This window comes from Nannobrachium achirus (assembly GCF_963921795.1).
Source record: "Nannobrachium achirus genome assembly, chromosome: 17".
In the NCBI taxonomy this organism is placed as follows: Eukaryota; Metazoa; Chordata; class Actinopteri; order Myctophiformes; family Myctophidae; genus Nannobrachium; species Nannobrachium achirus.
Genome location: NC_137824.1, coordinates 45856710 through 45869852, shown reverse-complemented (window position 1 = coordinate 45869852; position 13143 = coordinate 45856710). Strand labels below are relative to the sequence as shown.

Genomic DNA, 13143 nt, shown 5'->3' with positions numbered 1-13143 from the left:
TCCAAAGGATCCAATGTAGTTAGTATTTAGTCTGCAAACTCTTGATAATACTTTTCATTGGTTAATTGTTAATAAAATCCACAGACCATACATTCAACCACTTATTGTGTGTTTTTTCTTTTAATAGATCTACAACCTCATTGTGAGCTTTGTAGATAGGCTATTTTCAAAACTCTTGTATATATCGAAAGAAATTATCGATATCGAGGTATCAACATGCAAGGTATACATATCGACGACGACAGCTTGAAATGAGGTATTGGTGTATGTGTCAAATTAATTAACAGACACAGTAAAATCAGTCCATCTGTAACCAGGTGTGGTTATTTCAATAAAACCTACCTAACCCTTTTATGTGTAGCCTACTGTGCCGTGTGCATGCATGGATATGCTATTCATTAGGCTATCTGGGTTAGGCAGGCAGTGGACTTAAAGCAGTAAACATTAAAAACTATATAATGCAATTGTATTCAACGTTAACTAATATCGAGGGTTTTCCTAATATCGCCCAGCCTTATGTACAACATCGTTGTATGCCAAAGTAGGGCATTAATCTACAAAAAGTTAAAATATTGAGATACAAGGTTTCTGCCTGGGCAAAATCTCGGTATTCCGAGGTCCCGTTGTTTCGAGGTCCCAGTAGTCTGGTTAGAGTTAGGGTTTAGGCTTACTATTCGCCATGTTAGCATTCACCAGGGTCGGCAGGTTAACATTCACCAGTGTCGGCAGGTTAGCCTCGGACCACTGGGACCTCGAAACAACGGGACCTCGGAATAGCGCTACGTGCCCTTCTATCTGCCTAGTCTCGTGTGGCCAGACGGTTGCCTCCGCGATTTGGTCAAATGCTCCCAGCATACAGTCTGGCAAAGCAGAAAGATAAAAATGAGTGCGAGATGAAAGCGGAAGTGAAGCCCCCACGTCACTTCCGTTTCAGTCTCACATCACACATATTTATCATTATATAAATAAAAATCATATAAGCATGTTTAGCTTGCTGCTTAGCAGAAATGACATTTTAAAATATATTTTTTGAACGTTAATGCCCGTTTTCGATACTCGCCGTTAGGGAGCTGCTGTTCCAGACTCTATATAGCATTCAGAGATTGTGGAATAGTTGTCTGGCTACGCGAGACTACCTTCTGCCTGACCAACAGCCATGGTTCTGTCTGTGTGCACAACTGGTTGTGTTTTGCTACCTGACTTGGCACCGTCTTGGGGGACTGGGTTGCGCTGGGGAGTCTTGAAAAGGTGCAGCAGGATCCTGCAGGTGAGCCTGGCTCCTGGCTCTGAGTCCTGTTCACTGCAGGCTGGAGGTGAAATAGTGCATAAATAAACAGAGATTACAGTTGTGTCCTCAGGGCACACGGCCCAAATTCACCCTCTCCCCCTTCTGTCTCAGGCAAGGCAAATCAAAATGGCTATATTTAGACCAAAACCAAGCTGCATTTTTCACAGAACCAATATGAAAGCGAGGGCCAGAAACAAAAGCATTCGCCATATAACGGCACTTGTGACATTTGGTATGCTGTAATGGTGCAATAAAAACAGGCAGACCTCAACCAAACAGTATTATTCATGGCTGAATCAGAGCTTTGTCTCCAAGCTGGGAAAACGCTACAGTAATGGTGGGGAGAGGGGAGGGGGGGAAGGCAGGGAAGGCAGGTTTCTGGCCAGCACACACAAAGTACACATAGTGACCGTGGACCCACATCAAACGGGGTTGTGTATACTCTCTTCTCAGATGGAGGTAATGCATTACATAGCCTGGTATTCCTTCAAAGGGCTAGCAGACAGGCTGCGGCAGACTGTTAACTCATTTATAACATGCTGCTGGGGACTGGGAACGTATAAATATAGATGTTGTGAAGGTAAGCCACAGTATGACCATGTGAAATAAGTCTGTTATGCGGGTGTTACTGTGGAGAGTTTAGCTACTTAAGCAAGAACTTCGGCACACGGCAGACACACAATGTGAGCACGGTGAGTGGCTAGAAACGTGTTCCTTTAGAATTAATCACTAGCAACAGGTGGCCAGACAAATTCACTTTCCTATGGTACAGTAGGCCTGGTGCCACTCTTGTGGCTTGTCTTTCAAGCGTTTTATAGACGCATATAAAAGTAAATATTTTAAAGACCCGGTTGAAATGAAAGACAGTGTATTTTTTATATCCCTAAATGGACAATTATTTGACTGTAAATGCAAACATACTGCAAACGTACTGCTTGATGACTCTTATGAATGTAAAATAATACATTTGATTTAATTAACCTGTTGTACCAACATGCCAAGTACAGCGGTAGTAATAATAACAATACATACATTATTAGTAATAATAACAATACAACAACAACAAAAACACAGCCTGTTTGACAAGGCGTTTCTAAAGCGTCAGCTCCTGTAGAGGCACATCTCGCTGTGATCGTCCCCCAAGAGGGGAGCAGCACAAAGCTTTCTCTTCATAACACAAGTTGTTTTGTCGATTCATAACGGAGCCCCGAGAGACTCACCGGCATTCAGCAGGGAGGGGATAGCCACACAGCGAACCAAGTCCTCCAGGAGCAGGCACTGTCTGGCGATGAGGATGGCGACGAAGGTTGCCAGCGAGTCGTGAAAGGACAGATCACTCACCTACGGAACGGCAAAAAGACAAGAGAACAGCTTTAAAAAGATTGTAACTTGAATGTGGCAGCTTGGGGCATAACCCATAGTTTAAGTTGTCCATAAATTAACAAATATCACAACAACTGAAATAGAGATGGCTATGCTAGTGAGACGTGAGCAACACATAAAAAATAAAATGGCATTTAAAAACGAATGCCTTTATCCAAAATGATACATGAGGGTAAGGAATAAGCTCTAAAAACACTAAATTCAACCAATAGTAAGGACTGCAAGTCCCAGCCACGCAAACAGGAAAATGTAAAAAAAAAAAAATACCCTCAAGTCCTTACGATAATTATATACAACGTGAGCCAGGTACAGTCTTTTTATTTTATTTTTTAGGGCACACTTACATCTACATTACACAGTAAGTCGTTGAAGCCACAGTTTCCGTTGTTGGAGGAACAGCAGAGGGCTTTGAGTATTCCCAGCCACTCAGCGCTGAGGGAGCGACAGTAAGCTGTCAGCTCTGCACACAGGATCCCAATGTCGTTCACTCTGGAGACACAAGAGCAAAGCCAAATCACATGAGTCTGTGGCCTTTTATGACAAGGAACTCAAAATGGGGCCATTTTGTTGTGTTTCATTGGCATGGCCCTGAAGACTTAGGATAAACTCACTCACAAAACCAACAAAACTGTATAATAACTGGTTACAAATTAAATAAGGCACCTGTCATTATAAAGTCACCGGACATTTTGTCAAATTATGTCACAGAGAAATTTCGCAGATTTTTTTTTTAAATTAAATTCCAGGAAGACGCACATAAAACAATTATCCATTTTTGTCACAGTAAATATAATCTCCTCACAATCTCATCAGAACAATGGGATTTAGGTTCCAAATCAGTAATGTTTCACTTGAAGAAATAAGCTGTTTTACGTTACGGTATACACCTTTCTTTACAGTGTCACAAGCCACAACACACACATATATATATAGGCCTATATATAGCCGAAACGGACGCACCTCTCAGGGTCTCGGTGGTCCACACACACATCCATGAGCACGTTGCAGACAAAGCTGTAGCGGTTGGCGGGGCTGTCGTTGAGGATCTTGCCCACCATGGAGTGGTTGAAGTTGTGCGCCGAGGGGTTGGCGATGGCCTCCATCATGAACCCGGGGTCCCACAGCATGTTGGAGTCCGAGGGGTCGATGTTGCAATAGATGGAGTTCTTCACCTTGGAGCAGAACTCACTGGGGAGGTGGGGGCAAGGGGGAAAGGAGTGCAGCACAGTGTTAATTTCGTCGACTATCTTTTTTCACTGACGAAAACTAAATAAAAACTAATCTATGATGATTAAAACTAAGACTAAATATAGACAATTTTGAGGTGCCAACTTGCGCGTTGTGCACAAGTAGGCCAAACATAGCAGAGCGCGCCATGAGGTGCGCTCACCACTGGCATCACCAGGAATGCTGGTCCCTCATTGGCTGTTAATGACGACGTTGCCAGAAATGCTGCTTAAATATGGGCAGACACTGACATACGTACATGTGTACATGCGGAGCCGAACGCAGTACTTGCATGCTCTGCTGGCACAAGTAACGAGACAAAAATGTTAGGGAGGGACATGTGGAGAAGAGATCCAGTAGAACTAAAAGTCAAGTAATTTTATGTTTGGTTGTTGCACTCTGAAAATAGCAGATCTACAAGCTCAAAACGAGTTGTAAGCTTGTAGATGGGCTATTTTCAGCGTGCAACCAAAGGCATGTTTTCACTACAGTTCCGGAATTTTTCCTGCAAAATAATTAGCATAATAATTTTCAACCTGCCGGGAGTTTTGTTTTTTGGGTGTTTTCACATGAGCAAAAATGCAGGCATTGCCATAAAATACATCGTTTTCACTAAAACCATTGTCACGGTATAAGTCCGTGTTGCCAGACTTTGCGAGAGAAATAAGCAACCAGGTGTACGAAAATAAGCCCAAAAAGTGATATTATCTAGGCCACAAGAGCACTTTAAAACTAAACGCATCGCCGCATCAGCTACTTGAAAAGTGATCTAGAAGCTTACAACAAATAAAACGCAACCAGAAACGATCAAATTATATATAAGCAACTTTACGGAAATCAAGCCCATAGTCGCTTATAAGTAGCAGGTATGGCAACACGCCATACAGTCTCACTGCTTGTTGAGCAGCCGTAACGGGTGCTTCGAGTCTTCGCTTCTGTCTTTCTTTTTCTCTCTCACCCGGCCTGAACGGTTCCTGAACCCTTCAAATGGATTTAACAAGTTACAAGACATATTCTTCATGCAAAAACACATAAGGTTCAGAAAGGATCGCTGCATGATGCAACGTGTTGCACTTGTGGGCTTGTAGATTATTAGCTGTGTTTTTTTTTTCTTCACGCAGCACCATAAACGATGGATGACCAGAGAAAGAAAGAGACTTCTGCTGTGTTTGTCAATGCGATTCTAGCCTAAATAATTAATCCCCTATACAAGGTGAAGCTGTAGACCTACTTTATTTCTATATATTCCTTTACATTCAGGTCGTTTTCAATCCCAGATACAATGTTTTAAACTGTTAACTGGCTCCTTTCATGCACCTGGTTGTAAAAAAAACGGCAAATTCGCGGCATGCGTTTTCACTGGAGGGAAATGTGTATTGTCACGGTACTTTCAGCGAAAATTACTAGGTATTTTCACGTCACGTTTGGGGCACCAAAACTTCCGGCACACAAAATAGGTGGCCGTTTTCACATGGCGTGAATTTCAAAATTGCCGTAATTTTGGAAAAAACTTCCAGAAGTTTTGCTCTATGAAAACGGGGCTCAAGTGTAAAATCAGCCATTACGACGCCATCAAGACCTGCCAAAATATTTTGTAGACAATATCAACTGTAGATTTAGTTGACTAAAATCTTATATTTAGTCAACTAAAACAAGAAGAACAAACCTAAAACATTTCAGATGACTTAAATGAGACTGAAACTAAATGGAATTTAATTCAAAAGGCTATGATTAAAAAATATATATATATCCGGTAAGGGATTACTGAAGAGTGAACGTTTTTTAAACGTCGCTAACGGCTCCTACCTGAAGATTTCTCCGAACTTGCTCTTGAGGTGACTGCAGGAGGTGTAGAGGTCGTACAGGTAGGCCAGGATACAGCGCTCTGCTGAGGAACAGTCTGCCGGGTTCACGCCTGACTTCACCACGATACGCAGCCTGAGAAAACATTCAAACAATGCTCAAAGTCTGCACGTTTCATAAACACCTAACCAATGAAAAGTATTAACAAGAGCTTGTGAATCTCGTCCGGGAACGTGATAAGGGCCGGGTGGCTTGCCACCACTGGTTACCATGTTTACCAGCTAAACAGCTAAGCTAAACAATGCTTTAGCCACAGGTGAGCGACACAACTACATATCCCATGATGCAACTCGGCCGCCAGCACCAGGAAGCATGTAATCTGCATAGGCTCCAATTCATTGCTGATGCAAAGAAACGGCTTCTCGGAATCTACTTCCAAAACGCAGAAAACCACTCTTTTCAAGGGCCGTGACAGTCGGCAGCGGTTAGGATTTTAGTTTCGCGACCGAAAGTAAACAAACTGACGTCCCATTTTATAATCGTCAATTTCCACAACGTGGACACGATCGTGGCTTCCGGGGCTCTTCAAAATAATGCATAAGTGAATGGTGGCACTCTACAGCCAAATAATTACCAAAATAATGGCAGCCCAAGTGTTAATGGATCCACATCCCAAAATAATGTTTGTGGACATACTGTACAAGGTTTTAAACTCTGCAGCGATGTTATAATATAAAATGTTGGGAGTGTTTGTGCAGGAACGTACCCGTCAAACACCTGTGCCGTCTGCTCAGGATTGAGGATGAGACAGGAGTGGTACCTCCGCAGGACGGCGACGATGCACAGACACAGGCCAGTGGTGTAGCTGCCCACCAAGCTGGACGACTTCAGCAGCAGCTCAGCCTCCACCAGGCTCAGCTCATTCAGCAGCTAACAAACACACAACGCGTGGATTAGAGCAGCAATTAAATCTCACGACTGAAAAGGTTTTTATGGCCAAGTCCTAGTCTGCGATTTGTGAATCAGTGTTGAAAGGACCCGTCCACACACAGTCTAGCGCCATTTCCATAAACTGTTACATTGAATTCTTCCCTTGCCCTTTTTATGCCCATATATGGAGATCCCTGATGTCATCAATATCATCCCAGCTCAGCAGTAGGATATAGCTGACCTGTTCAGATGGAACCTAACTTTGACAGTGTTCAAATGGAACCAAATGGACCTGTTAGGGCCCATTTGGTTCTATTTGTACACTGTCAAAAGTTACAGGACGACCTTCAAATTTCAACATTTGAGAACCACGGCTATAGAAAAATCAAGTCAGTTTTTGCAGTCCAAAGATCGGTGCACTGATGAATGTTCATACCTGAATGGCAAAGTCAATGAGGCCACTAATGTTGAGGGAGTACTCCATGAGGTCAAAGATGAACTGGATGTGCTGGACCAGGGGCAGGTGATAGGACATCCCTAAGGCAAAGCTGGTGATCTGTTCCAGCACATTCCTGGACACCTGCACAAACATAATGTCAGTCATCAGTAACATTCTTTTGGCTTTGAGTAACTTTCCTTTGGCTTTGGTTATCACTGATTCACACATGTGACCTTGTACAAACTCCTTGGCATCAAAGGCACTTTATTAGGACTATAACATGTCAATAGAGAGAAATAGAAGTAGAAATTAACACATGCCCCTACAATGATACTGGATGGATAATATCCTTCCTTACAAATAAAATGTTATAATGGAGTTATCTGATGTCTGAGACCCTTGACCACTTTCTACCTGGAGTCCCTGTTTTGGTCATGTCATTATTTTAAAACTTATTGAATTCAATATTCTTGATAAAAAAAATTTTAGCTAACATTTTTTTAGATGTGCAGATCGGTAATCTTCACTATTCACTGCCTGTACTGTAACCATATTTAGGCTAATGCAAATCCTTTTAACGGCTATTTGCACAATGGCATCCATCAGTTAAATATCGTCTGGTATTCAGTGCATTTCACCATGACTATTTAATTCAGTTCATTATGGTCCAAGCGCTAAAAGTCCCAGACCTACATTTAAATACTGCAAACTAATATGTCTGCAATAAAATCCTATTTATATTCAAATAGTTCACCTTGAGGCAACTAGTTTACTGTATTTTCACTAATACAGGGGTCTTCAACAGGGGGTCCTCAGAGTTACTACAGGGGCGCCGCCAAATCCTTGTGTGATAGGATCACGTTTTTTACATTGACCACTTGAACCCTAGCATCCCTATTCTGAGTAGAACATTAGCCAAAAATAGCCAATCTACAAGCTTACAGCTCCTCGCAGAGGTTTGCAAAGTATTTGACGGTTCAAGTGGTTAAATGTCTGAAAATACAGATTACTCCAACATGATGACAGTGCGGTCAAACAAGTCTATGCCGCCTAATAAATCTATGAACATTTCTAATCTGTGACACAATTTTATACAATATGTAGTGGGGGTCCCTGCTTCATCTCTCTCTCCGCTAAGGGGTCCTTGGCCTGAAAACGTTGAAGACCCCTGCACCAATGCAACCTGTAGTGACTCTGACTACTACAGGTGTCTTGGTCTTACCTGAGAGGTGACTTGGTGCTGGTCAAAGTGGGAGAGATGCTGGAATTTGGAGAAGATATCCTCTGCAGTGGGAAACGCTTCAGGTTTACTCCTCTTCCTCTTCTGTCCTTCTTCCCCTCCTAAAAAATGGAAGCGAGGAAGACGGAAAGGCAAGGAAAAAGTATTTTTTAATTTCATTCTGTGAAATGAGCCGGCTTTGAAATCGAGTCAAGCCACTGATGATCTGTTGGCATATTTCCATACCCCTGCGACTAGGGAGCTTTGGCCTGGTGCTCAAAAGCGTGAGAAACGTGGGCAAGTGACTTGCCTGAAGGTCATCGGCTCAAAGGGAAATGTGCTACAGCGACACCACAGAGCACTTCAATCTACGCAACTATAACTTAAATCACCTTAATAAAGGTCACACGCATCCAAGATAAAATGCCTGCAAGCAGACGACTGCCATTAGCATAGAAATTGGATGGGGATGAATATTGAACGATGCATCTCCCCAGAGGGGGTTGATGAAGTATAGAGAATGGAAGCTTGTTGTTCTACGCGGAAGGGCAGAAGTCAGAGGGAGCCAATAGGGGAAAAATGTTAAATGTTAAAAAGGGGGAAAAGTATTTTAATTTATTTTTGATGAAGACTACCTATGAGCGTGCAACTTTGGAGAGTTACTGAGCACACCACAGTAGAACAGCAGTCAGTGGGAGAGCAAGTGGTTTCTTGCCATTGGAGCAGGGGTTTATGCACACAAGCACGCAGGGCTGCAACTATCAAATATCTTCTTAGCGGTTATTCTATCGATTCAAATAAAAATTGAGAAGCTCTTCGTTCTTTTTGACATTTTCTTTTATACGTCGACAAATCCATGCAGCAGAGAAGCGGTCATGTGAGAGACAAGTAAAATGGGAAACGCATGAAGTCAGGCTAGCGACGATTGCAACAATTACCCGTCTCCGCCGTGCTCTTGCGATTGAGCACCTTCAGGATGTCTTTGGTGATTTTCTTGATGGCGTGTCTGGCCTCGTCTCGCTGCTTGCCTACGCCGTAGAGCACCACCAGGCGCTGGTTGCACTCATGGCTGGCGCTCTCCTCCTGTGGACCCACGACATGGGGAGAGAGAGATTAGAACGCAATCCTCATAAGCTGGATGCACTCGATAAGCACGCCGCTGTGATGGGACAAAACACTGATAAGACAGGCTACGGGATACATAAAGCTCAGCCAAGCCCAACCTCATTACTCTGCCGACTGATCTCAACAGGGTTTTCGGTGGGGGAAAGAAAACAGCGTCTGTCATCTCGAAAAAGCAAACATTTTCTGTTTGCTTTGTGTAATGAGTTCAGAGTTTGCAAGAAAGAAGAGACAACCGTGAGGACAACATGGCATTTGACAGCCTGAGATGAGATGGTAGAAAGGTATAATAAATCATACTGACGGCCATTTCTCTGTGCTAATATAAATTAAAGCATCCAACATCGTGATGTAAAGTTTATTCTATGATTTATCTGTATATTAATTATTGTAATATAGTCTCAGACCAAGCTTGAGCCCATATACCGTCTTCAGGAAACAAGCTCTTAGAACAATAAGTTGTGTACATCCAACACATCCATCTCAGCCTTTATATATTCGATTAGGTGTCCTCAGTGTTTATCAAGTGAGCCATCTTCAAATTGGTCTATTTGTTCATGGCTCATTGGGGAGAACCTTTCCCTTTTTATATTCCCGGAGAATGCCATTTCTCCCAACAGCCCCTGGAGGGATTTTAGCCATATTCCTTCACATTTTTACTGACTCTGTACATGTACATTTTGTAAATTCTATTGCAAGTGAAAATAAACAAACAGTTGTTAAATTGCATAGTGTGAATGAATGAGACCCTGAGTGCATTTTCAGAGACAATCCAATTAGCATAGATTATATTTTCCCTAATTGTGAAACCTCAGTGCTTAAAAGCCACGACACTCCACGCATACAAAAACCTGCCGTTGACTGTGCTTACCTGAGGGATTGGGAAGTGTGTGGCGTACTGAATGTGGCGCGGCTGCTCGTACACCTGTGGGAAGACAGGATCCATGCCCTTGTCTTTACAGGCGGCCTTGCTGTCCTGATCCGGGCCGGACTTCTCAGGCGAGGGGCTGCCCTTGGACTCACAGTGCATAGGCGGAGAAAACATCTGCAAGAGAAAAGGTGGCTAACATGACGCTTTCTGAGAGAAGCTTACTTTACTTAAACCCTATATACTTCAATGACTGACTGGGATCCCCGTCTACACCAAATCTTTTCTCTGAAAACAGCTCATATCTACAAGCCACATTGCATGCGTTGTGAGCTTGTAGATCGTACATTTTTGCCTAGTTTTACTCAATGTCCACCTATAATGACATGGCCAGAACAGGGACGCTAGAATTCATGTGATTAAGGAAGTATTTATATTAACTAAACACGACTTTAGGCTCCAGGCGACATTTCTTAAGTGTTCTTTTCATGATGATGATATACACAAGCTCACAGCGCAACGTGTTGTGAGCTTGTAGATCTGCTATTTTCAGAGCGCATGACAGGAGCGCAAGCAAACATAAAATGACTTGCATTTTACCTGTCCCTCCCTAACATTTTAGACTAGTTGTCTAGTTGTATTGTCAATACATTTAGTCTAGTTTTAGTCATCATAGCTTAGTTCTTATCTTGTTTTTATTTAGTTTTCGTCAGAGAAAAAAGGTAGTTGACGATAATTTTTTATCATATTGTTTTATCCCACAATTTTTGTAGCCCTTTTTTTCACCCAGTGTCAATTGTCTAATGTAATCCTGGGCGCTACACTCCCTCTGCCAACCTGGGGAGAGCAACTGACTGACCTCATGCTTCCTTCTATGCATGAGGAGTCAAAGTCGAACCTTTCACCTGACGGGGGAGTTTCCTCAGCTGGATGTAGCGTGTAGAAGGAAAACGTTATTCCAACCAGTTCCTTTCCCCTGGGGGGTTGGCACTAGCGACCAGGATAACCGCATGTTTTTTTGTGAGGGTGCCTACCCTAGGGGACACGGCGAGAACATGCAAACAGAAAGGCCCTTTCGCCAGCACTACAGTACCTAGGGTATGGGCACTGATGACGCAGAGGAGAGAACACAGCGCTAATCAAACCCAGGACCTCCTATCTGTGAGGGGACAGCGCTACAGATTCCAGAAAATGTACACTGGTTCCTACCTCGTCAAAGTTGGCGCTGGAGTTGTGATCAATCTCCATCGACTCCGACAGCCCTGTGTCCTGTTGCATAAAAACAAGAGAGCTCACGTTATGCTCCCACATCCAGCAGTTTCTCAGTGTATGCCCCTTCATTATGACTCATCACACAGCACAATAAACAAACAGCAAACAGTGGGTGCTTCCGACGTGCCTCCATCTTGACGCTGCTTCCCGTGTCCTGCTCCTTGCGCTCGGATTCGTCAGAGGGCTCGTCGCTGGGGGAGCGGGGGCGGGGGAAGTGGGCGTCGGAGGCCAGGTCGCCGCGGGAGATGAGCGTGCACATGTAGATGTTGTGGGAGAAGACGTCGTGACGGATCAGCTCGCAGAAGAGCAGCACCAGATTGGAGAACTCCACCCGCTCACTCTCATTTCCCGGCTCGGCTGAAAAACACAGGGGGGAAATAAACACACACACACATTGTTTACAGCCTCAACCTTTGACATTCCTCCCACGCACACTAACATTTATCAAAGAGAATTGCACAAAGATTGCATGCCATTGTTTTCCAGAGAGACTGATATTATTACCAGAATAAGTTAGAATTTCTACAATGACAACATTACAGAGGGTTAAAGTGGAAGGCTCAAATGCAATGGAAATCACAAATAATCCTTTAATATCACTTTAATATATACAACGACCTAAACCCTCTATAATTAGCAAACTTGAGTGGTCTTTGCACTTGATATGCCCTTATTTCCCTCTACACCAAATATCTTTGTCAAAAATAGCCGATCTACTACAACCTCACGACAACGCAACGCATTGTCGTGTTGTGAGCTTGTAGAGTAGCTATTTTCAGGGACTGTCCCCCCTAGAATAGGGATGCTAGGTTTCAAGAAATAAGTATTAAGAAATAAGACTAGGTACTTTGGTTTGTTGCAGCCTAGAACTCGGCAAAGTCAGATCAAGTGAGACCTCTGTGACACAGAGAGAATCACTGAAGTAAAAGTGATCTTCAGAAAGTGTACGGAATGTAAAAAGAGATCAATACTCACTGAGTGTGGGGGCCTGGGTGTCTAGAAACTGCAGCAGCACATCCTGAAACACTGGTAGCGTAGCTGCTGATAGGGAGCCTGAAGACACCGAACCCTTCTCATCCACTACCTCCGACTCACCACACCTCTGCAAATGCACACGCACACGCACACACACACACACACACACACACACACACGTAAGAAACTAACTATTGGTGAGAACCGTGTCACGGCGGTGCACCTTACCTCAAGTTTGGTTTTACGATTAGGCAGCAGAAGCAACAAGAAAAGGTGCTGAACGCTGGGCTTACAAATGAGAGCCGTTTCTAGCTACATGTGGTAGCAGCGCTTTGTTAAGAGCCATTACAACCAAGGAGCACAATGGCTCTTTAGGAGCACAACAGCAGTAGTAGTCATTAATCCCAGGCCAACAGAAAACTGTGTAAGGGGCGAGAGAGAGAGAGAGAGTGTGTGTGTGTGTGTGTGTGTGTGTGTGTGTGTGTGTGTGTGTGTGTGCGTGTGTGTGTGTGCGTGTGTGTGATCTACAAGCTCACAGCGTGTACATCGGCTATTTCCACTATTTTGGAGCATTTTTCGACATGGAAACGATCATGACAAAATAATTACGATTATGT

The 13143-nt window shown here is 43.5% G+C and overlaps 1 protein-coding gene across 3 annotated transcripts in view; it reads right to left on the bottom strand.

Annotated features, from left to right (window-relative positions):
• Window positions 1-13143, bottom strand: part of med12 (mediator complex subunit 12) — a 47447-nt gene that overhangs the window by 22486 nt on the left and 11818 nt on the right. For all 3 annotated transcript variants that reach the window (XM_080746314.1, XM_080746315.1, XM_080746316.1), the window contains exons 12-24: window positions 12527-12653; window positions 11679-11908; window positions 11489-11548; window positions 10283-10456; window positions 9228-9372; window positions 8293-8411; window positions 7068-7211; window positions 6468-6631; window positions 5705-5836; window positions 3632-3859; window positions 3016-3160; window positions 2509-2629; window positions 1197-1307 (exon numbers count right to left, since the gene is read on the bottom strand). In XM_080746314.1, coding sequence (XP_080602440.1) covers window positions 1197-1307; window positions 2509-2629; window positions 3016-3160; window positions 3632-3859; window positions 5705-5836; window positions 6468-6631; window positions 7068-7211; window positions 8293-8411; window positions 9228-9372; window positions 10283-10456; window positions 11489-11548; window positions 11679-11908; window positions 12527-12653 — 1900 coding nt within the window. The remainder of the gene's footprint in view (window positions 1-1196; window positions 1308-2508; window positions 2630-3015; window positions 3161-3631; window positions 3860-5704; window positions 5837-6467; window positions 6632-7067; window positions 7212-8292; window positions 8412-9227; window positions 9373-10282; window positions 10457-11488; window positions 11549-11678; window positions 11909-12526; window positions 12654-13143) is intronic.